Source organism: Cydia amplana, chromosome 23 (genome assembly GCF_948474715.1).
Source record: "Cydia amplana chromosome 23, ilCydAmpl1.1, whole genome shotgun sequence".
In the NCBI taxonomy this organism is placed as follows: Eukaryota; Metazoa; Arthropoda; class Insecta; order Lepidoptera; family Tortricidae; genus Cydia; species Cydia amplana.
In genome coordinates, this window is record NC_086091.1 from 1,706,245 (window position 1) to 1,726,167 (window position 19,923).

General features: G+C 38.5%; 1 protein-coding gene and 1 long non-coding RNA gene across 2 annotated transcripts in view; both read left to right on the top strand.

The window, feature by feature from the left end:
• The window catches only part of LOC134658796 (irregular chiasm C-roughest protein-like), a 147,285-nt gene extending 133,313 nt beyond the window's left edge, over positions 1-13,972 (top strand). The window contains exons 13-22 of the mRNA XM_063514449.1: positions 3,686-3,831; positions 4,387-4,540; positions 5,166-5,392; positions 6,152-6,328; positions 6,901-7,075; positions 7,718-7,816; positions 8,483-8,572; positions 10,222-10,319; positions 12,337-12,424; positions 13,284-13,972. Coding sequence (XP_063370519.1) covers positions 3,686-3,831; positions 4,387-4,540; positions 5,166-5,392; positions 6,152-6,328; positions 6,901-7,075; positions 7,718-7,816; positions 8,483-8,572; positions 10,222-10,319; positions 12,337-12,424; positions 13,284-13,315 — 1,286 coding nt within the window. The 3' untranslated portion in view covers positions 13,316-13,972. The remainder of the gene's footprint in view (positions 1-3,685; positions 3,832-4,386; positions 4,541-5,165; positions 5,393-6,151; positions 6,329-6,900; positions 7,076-7,717; positions 7,817-8,482; positions 8,573-10,221; positions 10,320-12,336; positions 12,425-13,283) is intronic.
• Positions 1-19,923, top strand: part of LOC134658889 (uncharacterized) — a 582,766-nt gene that overhangs the window by 107,414 nt on the left and 455,429 nt on the right. The window lies entirely within an intron of this gene.

The window sequence follows — 19,923 nt, forward strand, 5'->3', positions numbered from 1 at the left end:
CTCTTAAATATTTTGTCAGAGGGCTCGTCTTTCAAGTCTTGGGGTAGTCGCTCGTAATAAGTAGGGCCGATGACACGCGGGTTTTTCCCTGCAAGTGCCATGCGACGCGGGACAGTTCTAAGGCGCCCTGTTGAGCGAATCACCTTGCCAGAGACGTTTACTTTAGAAAATGACGATAAGTTATTTCTGACAAACATCAAAACCTCAAACATATGTAGTGAGTAGTGCGTCAATATTCGGTAGTCTACGAAAATACCCCTACACGAATGTCTTGTTTTAACGCCAGCCATGGCGCGCAGGGCACGCTTTTGTAGTATTAAGACTCGATTCGCATCCGTCGAGCTACCCCACATTATAGAACCGTAAGACATTCGCGAATGAAATATGGCAAAGTAAACCGATTTTAATGCAATTTGCGATATAAGAGGTTTCAATTTTCTTAATACATAGACGGCACTACTCAGCTTATCACATAATTTGTCAACATGGCACTTCCAGTTCAGGTTCGCGTCCATCATAAAACCAAGAAACCTGCACTCGGTACATAGCGGCATCGGGACGTCAGATATACATGGTGGTAGTGAGACGTGTCGTCCTGAAAAAACCATAACGTTGGACTTGCTTACATTCAGCAGCAGCCCGTTAACTGTAAACCACCGCTGCAGCTGTCTGCAAGTGTCATTGATTTTTTCACCCAGCTGCTCATAGGTTTGCGCGCTTACTATTACGGTGGTGTCGTCCGCGAACAGCACTGGCAATCCTGTTGTGATAACGGATGGAAGGTCGTTGACAAATGTCAAAAATAAGGTATTTCCTAGTGCCGAACCTTGAGGAATGCCTAAGTGTATGAATCCAGTGTCAGATGTTAGTGTGCCACTGCTATTTATAGACAACTTTACCACTTGCCTCCGGTCTGATAAAAATGATTTGAACAATCGGTAAGCTGCATCTGTGACACCGTAACTACAGAGTTTGTTTAATAATAAATTATGGTCAATAACGTCAAAAGCCTTTGATAGATCACACATAATACCCGCCACCTTATACCTATCATCCAAAGCTGTTACGATTTGGTCATAGAACTTGTGTGCGGCTGTAGTTGTAGACAACTTTTTTCTATAGGCAAACTGGTTTTCCGTGAGCAAATCGTTTTCCTCAAGATGAGTCATTAAGCTAGATGATAGGATTGATTCTACAATTTTAGAGATGGTGGGTACTATGGTGATGGGTCTGTAGTTCGTCACGTCACTCTTGTCCCCTTTGCCTTTATAAACCGGACACACCCTCGTACTTTTAAGCACTTGCGGGTATACACCGGTTTCGAACATTTTACTAACCAGTACAATCAAAATGTCAGAAACGACCGGCCAGACACATAGGATTATGTCTAGCGATATATCATATGTGTCTACGGTTTTACGCGTTTTCAACATTGATTGCACTGTTCTGTACAGTAAGTCACGCGTTATTGTAGGAAGACAGTAAGCGGGCACGGACGAGCCACTGAGGTGTTGACTGAGGTATTGCGAGGACTGGTGTTCGTTTATTTGTATACGGTATTTATTTGCGGAATTGATGAAATGCATATTAAAAACATTCGGAATTTCGTTACTAGGTACTTTGTCATTTGTCGTTGGATCATTTAGACAAGTAATACTTGATCTAGTTTTTAGGCCAACTTCATCGTTTACAATCCTCCAAATTTCCCTACTTGGACTTTTGCTGTGTTTCAGCTTGTTCTCTATATGGACTCTTCGAGCAGTCAATGTCGTTGAATTTATAAGTTTTGAATAATGTTCTATACAGTCTGATATAATAGGATTGTCAGGATATTGTCTTCTTATTTCTACAAGGTCTTTATATTTATTTATATACTCGGAAAGTTCGTCAGTCAGCCAAGGCGTGCATTTATTTCGATTAACTTTTAATTTCTTAAACGGGAAACGTAAATTTATGTAATATGTCAAAATGTTAAATAATTTTTCAAATTTCAATTGTATGTCATAAGTCGCATCATAAATAAAATCAAAATCATAACTCAAAATGTCAATATAAAATAATTGAATAGATTCCTTATTAAATAACCGGCGCTCAACAAACTGTTTCTTGTTGTTTTTTGCTTTCCTGTGTTCCATTGTGAAAACATACTTTTGGCCGTTATGGTCGCTAATAGCAGTGTCCACTGGCGACACAGTGAGGTGGTTTCGGGCATGGTTGGCATGGATAATTGTAACAGTTTGTTTTAGTTTAAGATAAAGGTAAAGTAAAAAAGTAAAGAATAGACCATTCAGTTGGGGTTGGCGTTGGCGCCCAACCCTTTCTTTTCCTACTCTTTTCTGTGCCGACTGGCTCTCGCAGTCCTTTTCTTGTTTTATCCCTATATGATTTAATTTCTGGGTATGTCAGCTAGTGGATACTTTGGTTTATCTGTCATGACAAAGGAAAATAGATGTAAAAAGTATCAGATTAAGAGAACAATCCACAGATTTAGCATGACTTTTGTCTTTTAAGCATCTGTATCTTATATCTGTAAGTTAAGGATGGCAGCTCAAACGCTCAAACTTTTACAGGTTGAATGTTGAACACAATTTGACAACTTGTTAAGGAAAGTGCGGTCTATCGCCAAAATTGGTGACACGAACTTAGTTTTAGCGGAATCTCTTCGAGCTTCGATTTAACCCTTATTGAACACGAATTCCGTCAAAGACGGCATTTAATCTTATTTAAACATAAATAAGCAATACAAATTTGTGCCTTGACTTGTCAACAATTTCAACATAATTCACATCGCATCTCTCTCTGCGAATATAAAATAACGAGCGTAATTTATTGCGAGTGACAACTGAGATAATTGTGTTATATTCAAACGCCGCTTCCAACACCAAAATTGGACAAATACGAGTACCTATATTTGAAAATGTTTATTTTCTCTTATCTAGTACCTAGTTTGTTTGATGCCTTAAAATAAAAAATAATTACCCAAACTTTTTCTGTAATCAAATACCTATTCGTAACTTGGAGGTGGTTAGACCTGGAATATTTATTCTTTTTCTACTTTAGGATACATTTCAGCTGATAAAAGACACAATACATTTTTAACCTAAACTTATTACGCCAGCTTCGAACTATTAATGATGCAAAACATGTTCAAAACGTAGCAGCCTTAACTACAAAGGCGTCTGCCAAATGCAACATGCAAAACCTTAATAGCTTGTCTAACCTATCCCACTTCTGAACTCGCATACATCGACCGATCAATTTGCCATAATTTAGTATTCCGTGCGAGGCGTATGCGTTAGTATGCATGAAGTTTGAGTCTTGCCAACACTTGGAAAACTTCGAGAAAAGTTCGTCATGCTAGTTTTAATATTAAAGTGTTAAGAGTGTTTTTTAAGTAAATTTTTGAAGGCGTGTTGGTATTAAAAAAATATTATGATTTATGAGCTATTATTGCAAAATTTCGATTAGATAAAACTTTGAGACGACGCATTTGTTTATAATAATTTTGTTAATACTGAGTTTAAAATATATCGCCCTAATTAGCATCCGACAAAGAAGAACGTTACAACAATTTGTAAATATCCTCTTCTATTACTTCTCATCCCTCAATATTTCTGTTCTGGCGTATTTTTAGTACGAGTTTATACTCATCCTACTGTTATTTCAACAACTCCCTTTTTCAAAGGTCCGCCGAAAATAATGTCAAACCAAACACAATACGGCGTAGAGGGAGACAGCGTGAGGATAGAGTGTATATCCTTCTCTGTCCCGAAGCCTGATTACGTGCTCTGGTCATTCGGAGGGAACGAGATCAACTCATTCTATAACCAGGTAAGCGGAATTTAAAGTTTTAGGGACTGTTACGGGGTTTTGATTGGAGGCAGTTTATGCAAGTAGTTTGTATGCAAAAGGGAAATATGCTTTTTGAGTTTATGCTAAGCTTTATTTTAATATACCTACCTGATGTACGGCCATAGCTGAGGCTTAGAGAAAGTTCAAAAACATAAGTTACAGTTTAAGTACGTATATCAAATGACACGAAATTTTGTGAATTTTTGAACGGCAATTAGCCTTTGCAGAACGTCCTGGATTAGAATGTCGAGAAGATATTTTTTGTATGTTCATCACAATTTTTTTAAACTTTTTTAATGTGTATATCATCGCCTATTACAAGCTTTGATTAGTTAGAGGCTAGGTCAATCTGTGTATGGTCCCCAAATATCATCATAAATTTTTAATTTTTTAATTAAATTAATTAATTTCTCACCGTCCAAAGTTTCCAATTAGAGTCAGTGCGGAAAGAGAAGAGTCGTGGAATGTATGGGGCCCAATATACTTATTCTACGACTCTTTCCGAACGGACTGTAATAATATTTACTGTTTCAGGAGTATGCATTTTTAGAAGAAACCTTAACAGACGGGAAGACGAAGTCAACTCTAATAATAAGAGAGAGCGACGCAAGACATTTTGGTACATACAACTGTAGTGTCTCCAATTTATACGGCTCGGATAGTATTGAAATACGACTCATACCTGACAGTAAGTATTAAGAAAAAAAAAAGCTTTATTTTTGACTCATGTAGTCGACGAGCACTGTACATCACCTTGGTTTGTGAAAATCAGATCAGATTGTCCGTGCTTTACGTTTTGATTACCATTATATAACTACACTGAAAAGCCATAAAAACGCGCAAAAAGTATGAAAAAGCCATGAAATTTTGTTAAAAAAAAAAACAGAAAATTTCGTTGTTCCTGGATTTTAGATCTGAATCCAGATCCGCAAAATTACGATGAAGCAAATATCCCGATAGCAAATAATTTCTGAAAACCTAGGTATTTTAATTGTGCTATCAAGCCACTGTTTATAACTTAGTTCGTCGAACGAAAAATTACTTTTACAGTACATATGGTGCTACTTTCCCGCACTAGTGCGTAAATAAGCACTTTTCGTTGCTATGTCAAATATTTAAAGGGGCATAAGTATTGTAAAACTCCCTTCGGTCGTGTTTTAATATATCGCCACTCGTTTTGAATTTCCTCTTTTCCGCACTTGTATCGTAAATAACTATTTTCTCCATGCATAAATGATCCCAAAAATCTATTTGGAGTATTCTCTAGGTACTTTATCTGATAACTGGTTTTTCCTCTTTAATTTTTTTTTCAGAATCCCTCCCCCTAATCCTTATAATAAGCAGCGGATCCTCAGCCATCATAGTTATCCTGATAATCATGCTGATCGTCATGCTATGTCACCGCAAGAGAGACCTGGACAAGAAGCCAGACATCACTAACATCAAAGCTAGTGGCGACCCGTTTAAGGACAGCGATAGGAGTTCTAATATCAGTGATCTGAAGATGGAGTTGAGACAGGTTGAGGGGAGCTGTGAAATGGTAAGTATGGGTTATTCATAAATATCTGTTAGATTTAACAAGCTTTTAGTAATCGTTTGTCCTTGTCAGTTGGACAAGGTTATTGAGAAAGAGAAAACAATTAAAAGGGGTTTGCAAAATTTTATGAAGCGGCATGAAATATCTTTTTATTAATCATTAAAAACTATTGTCAAATTATTTACTAAACCAACATAATAATAACAGCATAGGTACCTTCAGATCCACAGCGCAGGCTTCGTCATCATACAAAAAGCTCATCCACCTCAGGTTTCGTCAAAATAAAATGCATTTTTTCACATATGTCATCCGCAACACGCATCGCATTTTATGAATAAGAAAATAGGGCAACTGGCGGTGACAAGCAAGAAGCGATACATACTTATTCCGTTGGCTCAGCAATCCAAAATGAGACGGCTTTACGAGACTGCGCAACAGTTTTCAGTCCCGTGCTACTTATCGCCAATTTGTTGACTGAAAAGTTCACGCAGATTCGCTCCCACCATGTCGCTACGCCACGATGACGCTGATGATGAGGCACTCCTCAAACATACAAAGCACTCGCCCAAAAAAATCCTCTCATCTCTATGATTGCTATGACTCTATGAGAGGTTTTTTTGGGTGAGTGTTTTCTTTATTTGTAACTCCATTTTGGATTTTACGGTCCTATATATCCCGGTCTTTTGATAGGCTTGCGTGGGGATATAGATCCTTTATTATTATAGACGTCCAAGGAAAAATTAACGTTGAATTTTTTTACAGGACGCATCAAACGGATCTGACACAGAGTTCCATTCAAACCTCCAGCTGACAACGAACCTGGGTCTACCATTAGCCGGCCCAGTGTCTATACCAGATCCTGGCATTGACAATGAGTTGATGAAGTACCAGCGATACAGCGGGGACTTCAATCAAGCCATCAGCCATTTGAATTTTAAGGTAAGATTTAAAAGAGCATCTCATATATATTATTATATATTTATTTATTATTATTTTATTACTCAAATAAGTGACACAGCATTACAGTAAAACCAATACACTGTGAAACTACAAAACAATAAAAACAAATCATAACAGCGTGGCTCCGTTGCGTCGTCTGACTTGGTGTAGGGTTCGGCAGGTTGCCCCGGAACCGTCGAAACACCACACCCTTCAGCCAGAAGTCCGCGCTTGCGATGGTGTCCTTATATCATAGTCCTTATCTTAGAGCTGGTTACATCCTAAAATACCTAAACCTGGCATACGCTTTTGGAATACTGATCCCAAAAATTGGCACAGACATTGGGTTTTACGAAAAAGATTGCCATCTGACCTTCTCTCCCAAAGTGGAAGAGGCCTAATCGGGATTATTTCGATGATGGACTCCTTCACCAAAAGTCATAAGTTCCAAGATATTCATTGGTAGTACTCTCAACTGTCTGCTATTATTTTATCCTCTTTCCCTAGCATCCTTGAATCTACCTCCTAGTGAAATCCCTAATCGCAGTCATTAATTTTGATTTATCTTCCAGGGTGGACAGAGTAATGGCTATGTACCTTACGTAGACTATTCAAGAGACTACGCCCCCCCACAGCCTGACAGTCTGACAGGATCGTTCTCTAGAAGTACAGAATACCCAGCCCAGTGCGGGTCTTTGAACAGGCAAGCTAGCTGCGGAAGGCTGGGGGGGCTGGTTGGACCCGATGGTAAGTTTTACTTAACTTCTCAAACTGCTATTATCAGTATGATATCAGATAAAACGACCTTGATATTTTGAATTATAAATCTAATTTTGATCATTTTTGCTGATCCAGTCGGTGGAAAGTGTGTGTTTTACTATCTAAATTGAAGTAGTTTTTGAGTAGGTGGAACTCTAAAAACCTATTTAATATAAATACGTGTTTAAAATCTCCTTACTTCATAGGATCAGTGACCGAAAAGAAAAGGATCTTGGCCTGTGACATAATAGAACACCACTCTAATTCTGCGCCACTTCACGCCAGTTGGATATTTACTACACGTCTAAGTGTAAGGCCTGAGTGGACGCTCGAAGTGGAGCGTTCGGCGGGGCGTGCAGCGTGGCTGTGGGCTCACGCGTGATGTGAGCAGCGTGCACTAAGGCCGCTCCTATACGTGCGCATTTGTTTAACATGCACGCCGCACGCCCCGCCCCGCTGCACGCCCAACAAGAGCGTCCACTCAGCCCTTACACTTATAGAGCTTCGTCACTCTAGCAGTATCTGGGACGCCTGAACGAACGATATCACCATATAATGCTCTTCTCGTTGCTCGAACCTCTCCAAAATCTGCTTAAATATATTTAAATTTAAAAGACATTTTGTCAACAGTCATCCCGATGGCTAACCATGGAGCTTTAAGCGGCGGCGTGGACGTGAGATACGCCGCGACATACGGCAATCCGTATTTAAGAGGGAGCGGACCCATTTGTAAGTATACATTCAGAAAACTTAGCAAGTTTGTGTTTATAGATGGTCAAGCAGATCTTGTCAGTAGAAAAAGGCGGCAAATTTGAAAAATGTAGGGGCGAAGGGAAATCGTCCCATAGAAAATTTGAATTTCGCGCCTTTTTCTACTGACAACATTTGCTTGACCATCTATATTTATTTAATGTTTATTGCACAAAAGAAAAACTTATCGTACAAAAGGCATTCTCTACCAGTAAGTGTGTTAAATTGTGTCTCTTTCTAACAAGGACATACAAAAATTACTGAGATACAGGTACAAATTATTATCTTGGTATACTTACATGTTTTATTTGACAGACATTCTTGAATAACGCTATAAGACACCAAGAAACTCAGTACCTATTATTAGATATTTGAATTAAAATAATCGATACAGGTAAAATAAACAAAAAATAAGTCCCACTTTACTATGCTGCAGCCAAAATGTTACAATGTTACGAAGTGTAAAAAATAAAATAAAAAACCCTTAGTGGTATGACGTACCTGGGGCCCGTTTCTCAAAAGCTTATAACTTGTAATACAAGCGGATGTCACTTTTTGACAGCTTTTGTTAGAAAGGGACTTCCACTTGTATTACAAGTTACAAGCTTTTGAGAAACGGGCCCCATTAGCAATTATTTCCTTCAGCATACGTCCCGCAAGTGAACACAGCCAATCCGGCCGCAACCCCCGCACCGCCGCCATACTACTCTGTTAGGAATAATCTACCCCTACCCGGTAAGTTATTTTTTTAGGGTTCCGTACCCAAAGGGTAAAAACGGGACCCTAAGTATTACTAAGACTCCACTGTACATCTGCCTGGCTGTCTGTCACCTGGCTGTATCTCATAAACCGTGATAGCTAGACAATGAAATTTTACTAAAAACAAAATAAAATAAATATATAAGTGGGGCTCCCATACAACAAACGTGATTTTTATGCCGTTTTTTGAGTAATGGTATCCTTATGGTATTTTTAAGTACCTACCTTAGGCTTGTATCTATTGAGAAACACTGGTTGCTTTATCACTGACAGTTGAGTGCATCCCTATATTTTACTTGTCAACATTTATGTTTTGAAGATCCATTGACGAAATTTTTACAAGAGCCAATATTTTTGACGAAATTTTTGACGAAGAATACTCTTTTAAAAAATGCTGTATAGGTACTGTACAAAAATCTTCTTTTTTAAGTAATTTTTTGCAGCTTGTTGTCAATCCTATACAATTGTCCACAAAAGTACTTACACATATTGTGTATTTTTGAAACAATTAATCTTTTTAAGATTCTAATAAGCTTAGAATAAATTTAAAAGTGGAAAAAATACTGTCTTGGGTGAGACTTAACTCACGGCGTCTGGATACGTGGTTCAAGTCTCACCCGAGACAGTAACTTTTCCACTGTTAAATTTATTCTAAGCTTAATAGCATCGGTCGCAAACGTTTCTGCTTGTTAAAAATTAAAATAATATTCTAATGTTTTAATTTCTAAAACCGTCCAAGTACTCATAGGTTTTTAGTTAATCTTCCCATTTCTGCTAAGTTATAGTAACAACCCCGTACCGCTGGGACTAATTCACCCCAGGTAACTTTCCAACTATTTTATTGGGGTCAATTGGGGTACCTTGAGCTTAAATGGTGTCCTGGGCTCAAATGATGTATGTTACTAGCCGTCGGTAATCTCGGGGCTATGTGGTGGCAATTTGAGTTTGAAAAAATAGGTACAGATAATTTCAAGGACTCTGTTGTCGATATTTTGCAGCGAGAGTTTTAATGTTTATTATTTTATTTATTTATTAATATTAAATTGTAAAAATGGCGGACTGAATGCCTTAGGCAAGGCAATGTTGTTTGGAAAAAGATTGTCCAATAAACACGTTCAACTATACGATATTTGACAATGCAATATCGAGCTGATCTGATGATGGAGATGGGAAGTGGACATAGGAACTCTGTGTTACAACAACGTAAGTATTGTCACGATGAGTACAGTCAGCAGCAGAAGCTACTAAGCGGGCGAGGTGTTCAAAAAGATCTTGACGCGACTTTATTGTTAAGAATAAGAGCGTGTCAAGGTAATTTAATAAGGACTGTAGTCATTTATCAGGAGTTGATTGATGAAGGAATAGTACAATTAGCGATAAAAGCTTGAATGAAAAGTGTTTTTTTTTATGATAATACTTATAATGGTCTCCATTCACCAAAAAAACAAAACCAGACAAATGGAATTAGGGTTTTTAAGAACAGGGCCCGTACCTAGCCAAGATAACAATAATTTTTTGACAAACTTAGAAATTACACATCAACAATTAAATTTTTGCCAAAACTTATTTAAAATGGTAAGAACCGATATTTCTACTGTTTATTTCAACAACATTTTCTTTTGCAGCAACATCAGGGACATCGCCATCATCATCATCATCGTCGAAGCCCTTGACGAGTCCTATAGCATCATCATCATCTGCCAATAGCTCGGCACAGCCCCAAGTAAGTCTTAGCTTACAGCCATATTCGAACTTTAAGATACGTCAAATATTAGATATAGGAACGATATGAATCGGATATGTCAGCGTCAAACAAGTGTAAAAAGTGACGTTTTTTGTTTGAAGTAACGTCCTCATTAAGCGCCACTTGCACCACCCCACTGACCCGGGGTTAATCGGTTAAAACGTTAACCCAGTGTCAAATTGTATTGGTAACCATGGCACCGCCAGGTTTAACGGTTAACCCCGGGTTAGTGAATGGTGCAAGTGGTCCTCGTAAGCGAATGTCTCCATTTTAATTTGGATAAAAATGCCTTCCGATTGAAATTATAATAAAATCCTTGGTACCCCGGACTGTTGCTAAATAAAGTATCTAGACTTAAAAAAACAATTATAATTTAAGGAAAAACTGTAGCCCTCGCTAATTTGCTTAAAAGAAGGTTGAAACAAACCAGTGAAGGAAAATAAGAATTAACGCTATTAAAAATACTTTTATAAAGAAATTAACTTCAAAGGCGACATGAAAGGATACTGAAAATGTTTCCGCGTTTTTCCTCTTTTTCTTTGTGATTTTAATTCCGATTAACCCCGGTAGACCTGAGTGGACGGTAGAGTTGGGCGTGCAGCGGGGCGGGGTGTGCGGAGTGCATGTTAAACAAATGCAAATGTATAGGAGCGGCCTTAGTGCACGCCGCTCAAATCACTTGTGAGCCCGGCGCCACGCTGCACGCCCCGCCGAACGCTCCGCTTCGAGCGTCCACTCAGGCCTTACACTTATGAAAAACTTTCGAACGCTCGCAACTACGGTACATTCATTACGGTTCCATTTTACTGTAAAGTGTCATTCAATAGAACTTGCTAACTATGTAAACAAAAGTTTCTAGTAAATTGACATTCAGTGTCAATTTTACTATGGCGGTTTGTTTACATAGTTAGCAAGTTTTATTGAATAACACTTTAGCCTCACACTATTTTGAATCCCCTGCATTCATGTTTATCCCTACCTTTCTATAATTCTCATTAGTATGTCCTAGAGCCCATTTCTGTAAAGCTTTTAAATTGCTAATTATAAGCAGAATAGCAATAAGTTACAAGTAGTAGTATTTGGCTTGTAATAGTCGCCAAAGACTTACGGACGTGATATCACAACTGTTGTATGTGATGATTATGTACGACGTACGTTGTACAATTGTATGCAAAATATTACTACAAGTAAAATGATTTTCAGTTAGTTTAGGCTAAATAAAATAAAAACCTTTTAAAATCGCCTGAAACTTACGGCCTGATTCATTTCGCGGTTGCATTTAATTAAAAAATACTAACTGTGTGCGTAGTTCCCTTCATCTAGTGGGAAGTGATCTGGGGTGGATTGTAACTGTACCCTTTTATAATTTATGTGGTAAGGCAAGGACCTCTACGCTATTATCTCTCTTAATTGTAAAAAGAATAAGGCATACTTTGATGTGACGTTGAATTTTATTTTGTTTTGCAAATAAATATTTAATTTATTAATATTTTTAATTTATTATTAATACTTATAATTACTGTTCCGGAAAATACTTTAATGCATGACCCGAGATACCATACACCTACCAAATATATCATCACCATTTGAATCTGATTTTTCAATGTCAGCAGCGACATTTGTCGACTAAAAACGTCACTTTTGACACTGAAAGATCAGATCCATATCTAATCTAGATCCAATTCTTAACCTATTATTAAAATCAGAATGTGCCTGTGGGCTTAAACCCGCACGATGGAAAGTCTCACGCTCTTAGTGTAAGGCCTGAGTGGACGCTCGAAGCGGAGCGTTCGGCGGGGCGTGCAGCGTGGCGTCGGGGTCACGCGTGATTTGAGCAGCGTGCGCTAAGGCCGCTCCTATAGGCCTGCATTTGTTTATCATGCACGCCGCACGCCCCGCCCCGCTGCACGCCCAACTCTAGCGTCCACTCGGGCCTTACACTTAGCGCTAGGCTATCAACGGTTCGGCCTTCACTATTTTCACTTTTTTTTTGCAGGTGCCACGGGTGTCACCTCAGACGGGCTTGTACATCTTGCCACCGACGAGCCAAGGGAACTTCCAGTCTAATCAAATAACTGCCAAAGGTAAAAATAGTTATTTGTTATACAAGGGTGCAAAGTTGTATTTTACCCGCGAGTGTTTCAACAAGCGAGAAGTAATAGTTATTTTCGATACAAGTGCGAAAAAGAGGAAATTCGAAACGAGTGGCGATAAATTAAAACACGACCGAAGGGAGTGTTTTAAATCGACACGAGTTGCGAATTACCTAATCGCACGTGTATCGAACAACGTTTTACAGTACATATGGCACTTTAAAGTTTCGACATACGCACGAAAAGTGCTATTTTACGCACTAGTGCGGAAAAGTAGCCCCATATGTACTGTAAAATACATTTGCACCCGTGTGTAACATTAAACTTTTCACCTGACTATAGCGAGGAAAGTGCAACATATTCAATTCAATCGTAGGTATATTTCAATAGTTACACACTCTTAACGTTCAGGTCACGACTTCTATTTAACCCTGTATATTGTAAGATAACATTTTTATCATCACAATATCAGTAATAAAAAAATCCGAATAGCATTTTATTATAAAAAGATTAGGTAAAGTTTTGACGAGACAGCAATAAAGCATTTTGTGGATATTTAATATCATTAAAATTTAATGCCTAATAGAATAAACTTGTTATTATAAAACTTATTCGTCTGGGATTAGTAAAGGGATATTAAGATTAAGTTAGTGCACAGATGTTATTTTGCGTAAATTCGTCACATCAATATTTTTATTCTACAATTTTAATTTAAAGGCGAGGATTAAGTATTTTAGTTACCTAAGTCGAAGTGTTTAATATTATCTTATTCTTTTTGTGTCGTCCCTACGAACAACGAACTTCAGAACATTTCATGTTTTTTAATCTCTTAATTTTACTTTTTTTACAGGTAATGGCCAAGGAACAGGAACCCACGTTTAGGAAGCTGTTAAAAAGTAGTTAGGTTATTAAAATATAAAAAATAATACTTGTGTATAGAACACTCACTCCGTACATTCTGTTGAAATTAATATCTTCTTTGTATGCCGCTTTGGTCGGTGTAAACCGTCAGGGTTGTCACTAAAGTGGTTTTTAAGACTTGATTAGTTTTAAGTGAAATTGTTTGAGTCAATCTCAGTAAAATTATGACATCATTGTACTTAATAAAATAAAATAATATTAATCTAAATTTTGTGAAAAAAAAAACTAGTAAGATATGAAAATTGTTAAACTTCTGGCCTTTTTACTTTGTAGTTATCATATTATGGCAAAGCCAAAGAAGGCTTATGTTTTATACAATAAAAAAATGATTGTGAAGTTTTGAAAGAATTAGAAATAATACTGTTAAATAAAAAAAATCGTAATTAGACAGTTTTAGTCGAATACCAGAGTATCGTAAAAATCTATGAATTTTTCTACTATTGATAATTTAAACGGCTTTATTATATCAAATCGAAATTTTATAAGCCTAAAATTAAAAGCTTTAAGTGTCAATGTCAAAGAAAATTAGTTAAGTAAAGTAAATAAGTTTATATAATTTTAATGTTTTCATACAATGACTATTTTATACTTTAGTAGATAATAAAAGTACTATTATTGAAGTTTCAATATTAAGTGAAGGCCAGCGATAATCATTTTATGTAAATAAAATAAAAACTTAATTTTACTTTATAGGGCATATCTGTATTAAAGGGTACCTAAATGTAACTGTTCTTTAAAAATAATAAGTCCAGCATATTAACGATTGGTAAAAAAAAATATTCGCAGAACTATGATCTTTTAACATTCTTAAAGAGACAAAATGTAACCTAGTTGTTGTACATTTTCATTAGGTACTTCTTTTTTTCCTCTCCTTCTTTTATTTTTGATATTTTTTTTGGTAAATCTAACTTTTCCGACGTATAAAATATTTCGGAAATGGGCAAAGGGTTAAGAAAAAATAATTATGCCATGCCAATATTTACTACACAATAATTAACTTTTTTTAAGCGATGTCTAAACAAGTCAATACTGTAACTAAACAAGTAAAGTGTGTTACTTAAAATCAGTAAGTACTTAATACCAATTGTGTCATAAATGCTGTATTGTCCTCTAACGCAAATTTCTCACTGAGACTGAATTTACTGTAAAATATATCTGTAACTGTAAAATAATTATGTCTACTAGTTTCATTCATAAAACAGTAATTTCCGCCCGCTTGTGATTTTATGGAATAATATTGATCAATAATATTGGATAAAAAATTACGTAAACGACATCGAACATTAGTGACGTTTACGTCAACAGTTCTTTGCATGTACAGTTGACGTCAAATATATGTTTACATTTTTCGCCTTATTACAAAGGCGGGTGCAAAAGGCAAAAGTAACATAATCTTTGACGTCGACTGTACACTAATCATATTATTATATCATTCCTTTAGCCTAATGGTCAATTTTCAACTGTCTATTACTATTTAGTCTATAATTTGAGATGTTACAAAATGGACACTGGCGCTTGCAACATTAAATTACAAATAAAAGTCCCATGATACAGGCTCAGCCTAGTTTGGGGATTATTCGACACCTCTTGTGCATGTACTGTATTCCTAATTATTATCAATAAATGTATTGTTATTCTTATTCTTAATTAACAATTTCTGCCTTAAATATGTTACATTTACAACAACAAAACACTTAAAAGAACAAAAAATGAACATTAATCGTTAAAAAAAACAAGTGCAGTGATATACACGCATCAGCTTTCAGCTGCTAGTGTATTAAACAATATAATAATAATAATAATAATTGAATAATGTATTTTGTATTGTTTTTGTATTTTATTTTTATATCCATATTATAAAATAACCTAGCCTAAGAGTTCAAATAAATAAAGAGAATAATAATAACATCTTGAGAGACTCTCGCTAGGTGGTTGGATCAAGGGCCAGATGCAGAAGGCGGTGATCTTGGACACGGCGCGGATAGTCCGCCGGTTCCTCTCTCTGCGGCCCTGACCACCGGTAGCTTGGGCCCTGCCCCGCTGCCGGCGGCATCCTAGGTTAGGTTTTTATAATGTGTTTATATGTATTTTTTATTGTTTTGTAAGTGTTTTTATATTTTACTTTTATATCCATATTATAAATAACCTAATCTGAGAAATTAAATGAATAAAGGAATAATAATTTTTGAACAAAACATTTACTGTCAGCAAATTGAAGATTGATTCCAATGGAACAATCTGTTACGGGTTTCACCTGGTTTTGACATGACCTTGACGATCGTCTTGCTGATTGGCGCGCATCTCACGCACGACCTTCACTTCATTTCACATGCTCCAATCAGCGTGAGTGATCTTCAAGGTCATACTATCAAAACCAAAAATACTATCAAAATCATAACATAATTATATTATTTTTAAATCTTGAGGTGTTTTGTTTTAACTATTTTTTTTATTGGTAAAAGGTAAGCAAACAATCTCACTGATGGTAAGTGCCGATGCAGTCTAGGATGAGATGGCAGCATATTTTCAGCCACGTCAAATAGGTTTTGGCACTCCTTTAGGTTGCGAGGCGGCAATCCATGCGACTAGGCATTTTGCTGAGTCCCGTGAGAACAGCGATACCGTTATATTGAAGCTTGACGTCAAGAACGCATTTAATTCGGTAGAAAGGGATATAATTTTGGAACAGGTAAAGACATGTGTTCCAACTTTGTATCCCTTTCTTTTCCAATGTTATTCCTCTCCGAGTAACCTGTTCTTTGGTGACAGCACGATCTCTTCACAGGTTGGTGCTCAACAAGGAGATCCGTTGGGTCCTCTGGTATTTTGTCTTGCGATACAGAATTGTATAACGACTTTGCAGTCACCATTGAATGTGTGGTACTTGGATGATGGCACTATTGGAGGAAGCCCTAATGTAGTTCTGGATGATGTGAGTAGGCTCTTACCGGCTTTGCAATCAATTGGGCTGGAGGTAAATTCCACAAAATGTCAGCTGTATCCATGTGGTACCTCAGCATTAGATTCCGTGCCTAACTTCCAGTCGGTTTTTCCAGGTCTCCGGCTGCTGAACAAAACTTCATTTTCCTTATTAGGAGCACCCATTTTTCCAGAGGGGGTGAGCTCGGCGGTTCAGGCCAAGACTCAGGCGCTGGAGTCTGCTTTTGTACATTTCAAACACTTGTCGGCGCATGTTTCACTCATTCTTCTACGAAACTGCTTTGCAATGCCTCGTGTGACGTATATCTTGAGAACTGCACCGATATGGAGGTTTGATCAAGATGTACAGGTGTTTGATCGTGTACTTCGTCAGGGCTTAGAGGGTGTTTTGAATGTCAGCTTCGATGAACCACAGTGGCGCCAGGCATCACTTCCTGTTCGGTATGGGGGTCTGGGGGTACGTTGCATGCGTGACGTCGGTTTGGTGGCTTTCCTAGCATCATCTCATGCGGCATCAGGTCTTGCCACTAGAATTCTTTCCTTCAATGGTGGCAATATCTGTATTACATTTCTTCAGGAGGCTCTTTCCGAGTGGTCGTGCCGCTTTGCAGGAGTTGAACGACCAGAAAACCCCTCTTCACAAAGACTTTGGGATGATATTTTGTGCCGTGAGTGGCATAAGGGCCTGTTGGAGAGTGCTGTGGGGAAGGACGTTGCCAGGCTAAAGGCTGTTAGGGAACCTGAGTCCGGGGCATGGTTGCATGCCTTGCCGACACCACACTTGGGAACCTTACTTGATAATGACACGTTACGGATGGCGGTAGCACTGAGAATCGGGGGCAAGGTGTGCGAGCCACATCAGTGTAAGTGCGGGGTAATGGTGGAGACGGATGGACACCACGGGCTAAGCTGCTTACGGTGTGTGGGTAGGATACCTAGGCACTGTGCCATCAATGAGTTAATAAGGCGAGCTTTGGTGTCGGCGAACGTCCCATGTATCATGGAGCCCCAGGGCCTAAGTCGTTTGGACGGTAAGAGACCGGATGGTCTTACACTTGTTCCTTGGGCGAAGGGCCGCAGCTTGCTTTGGGATGCCACGTGTGTGAGTACTTTTGCACCCACTCATCTCGCGCGCACGGTGAACAAGGCAGGTGCAGCGGCTGAAAGTGCTGCTAGGTTGAAGCACAGCAAGTACGCGAACCTTGAACAAGTGTACGACTTCGTCCCGGTTGCCGTCGAGACGGCGGGGCCTTGGTGTGCCGAGGCCAAAGCCTTTATTAAGGATATAGGGCGACGTTTAACGGATAGGGGCTGTGACCCTCGCTCTGGTTCTTTCCTTGTCCAACATATATCACTGGCCATTCAGCGGGGTAATGCGGCCAGTATTTTTGGCACATTTGATCCGGGAGACAATCAGAGTGAGGGGTGATATTTTATTTGTTAAGTTACTTTTACTCATTCTTAGGTTTATTTTAGTTTATAATTTGTATGTTTAATCAGTTAACTACCTATATTTTTGAAGTGTAAATTAAATGTATTTCAGTCTAGGATGGATAATTAACCTTTTCCACGCCGTGTCAAACACAAAAGCTGTCACTCAGACGCCACATTATTAAAGTGTCAAAACTGAAGTTGAACTTTATTCATATGTACGTAGGTCGATGTTGCTCTGTGGTCTGTGACCGATTAATCGGTCTTTGGCGTTGAACCTACGGTGCGTATATCGGTCATTGGCGTCCAAAAGGTTAAAGGATTAATGTTGAAAAACGGTATAAGCGCCAAAGGTCCCTTTTGTTGTAGATCTCATTTAACTATTTTAAAGCATAGTATTGAAAAGTGTGCTAGGTAAAAGTTTTTACAAATATGTTGATTGTGCTATAAAAATAAAATATAAGCAATTTTTATATAACTACTTGTTTTATTTTGGACATACCTCTTACGTCGGCAGCTGCCGCAGTATTGCTGCAGACTGCATTACTACCGCAAATATAGAAATCGATGTTGTCCCAGCGGCGGTAGCACGGTCGCAATTTAACGCTTGTCACGTTCTAACAAGTATGTAAGTGCGAAAGTGACGGGCATAGTGACAGGCGAGAAAAATGAAACTATGCTGCGCCCGCCGGATTTTAGCATGGCCTGTCTGAGGCTTAGTCTGAATCTGAACGGTACCTTAAACAGATAAAATTATCGTTATACAACGAAATCATTTACTACGAGCGCTTTGGAGCTAAATAAAAACCTCAAATGTGTATTTTTCTTTTCAATTCGTCTTTAAACTTTTTAAACCATGTTTATTTTACATCCCCATTTCGCTAAAACCGAGCTCGATATCAATTTACTTTTTACCCGCAAGCACTAGCAAACAGAATTTCAAATAAAGCAATTACGAAACCGAATATGACAAAACGGACGCATCTAAATTTACATGCGGAAAACGCAAATATTTTATATGGCACAAATAGGTTGGTGTAGGGTTATCAATTTTTTTTGAAGTGAAAACTTGTTTAGCGGCGCTGTGCACTTTTTGTGATGGGGAAAAAATGTTAAACTCGCGACAGGTCACGTGACCGTAAGACGGACACGTGACCTGATCGAAAAACTGTTACAATGTCATTGAGTTTTCACTTCTGCCGGCACTCCCGGAGTGCAACCCGTTGTTTTTTTTTATAACTTGCCAAGACGCAAACGAATTAAGGCTCTCTCTATCACTCTTCCAGTGTGACATACTCTATTATTTAGTGCGACAGAGACATTAGAGTTTCGTTCACTACGGAGCTGAGCGATTGGCATTTTGGATACGCACCATCTTTAGTGTAAGGCCTGAGTGGACGCTCGAAGCGGAGCGTTCGGCGGGGCGTGCAGCGAGGTGTCGGGCTCAGAAGTGATTTGAGCAGCGTGCACCTTAGCCGCTCCTATACGTAGCATTTGTTTAACATGCACGGCGCACGCCTCGCCCCGCTGCACGCCCAACTCGAGCGTCTACTCAGGCCTTACCCTTAGAGTTTCGTTCACTACAGAGCTGAGCGATTGGCATTTTGGATACGCAACATCTTTAGGATGACTTTGATTTTGTTATGCCTGAGCATCATCATCTTCCAGTGTTATGCCACGCCTTTTGGCTGGGGCTTCGTTTAGCAACTAATCCCCATTGAGTTATTAGTACTAAAGAAAAGCCATACCAATTAATGAAATTGTCGCAATCGCAATCTGTACCTAACGACCGAAAGCGCCGTAAAACCCATGGCGCTTACGCATTTAGGTCGCGAGACTCGCGCTCCGCTTCTATGGTTTGTTGTCAAAACGACATCAACTCATGGCGCAAAATAACTGGTTCTCTGTGCCGGTTCTGCGAGTATACGTTAAGGGGCCCACTGATTAACAGTCCGCCGGACGATATCAGCCTGTCAGTTAGAACAAAAAGTTGACAGTTCCGAACAACTGACAGGCCGATATCGTCCGGCGGACTGGTAATCAGTGGGCCCCTATAGTAATAATAGTTCAATGTTAATCCCAAGAATTGGCTAAGGCGCTAATTTTTACGAAATCGATTTTCATCTGACCTTCCAACCCAAAGGAAACTACGCCTTATTAGGATTAATCTAGTTTACTCACGATCTTTCCTTCACCGA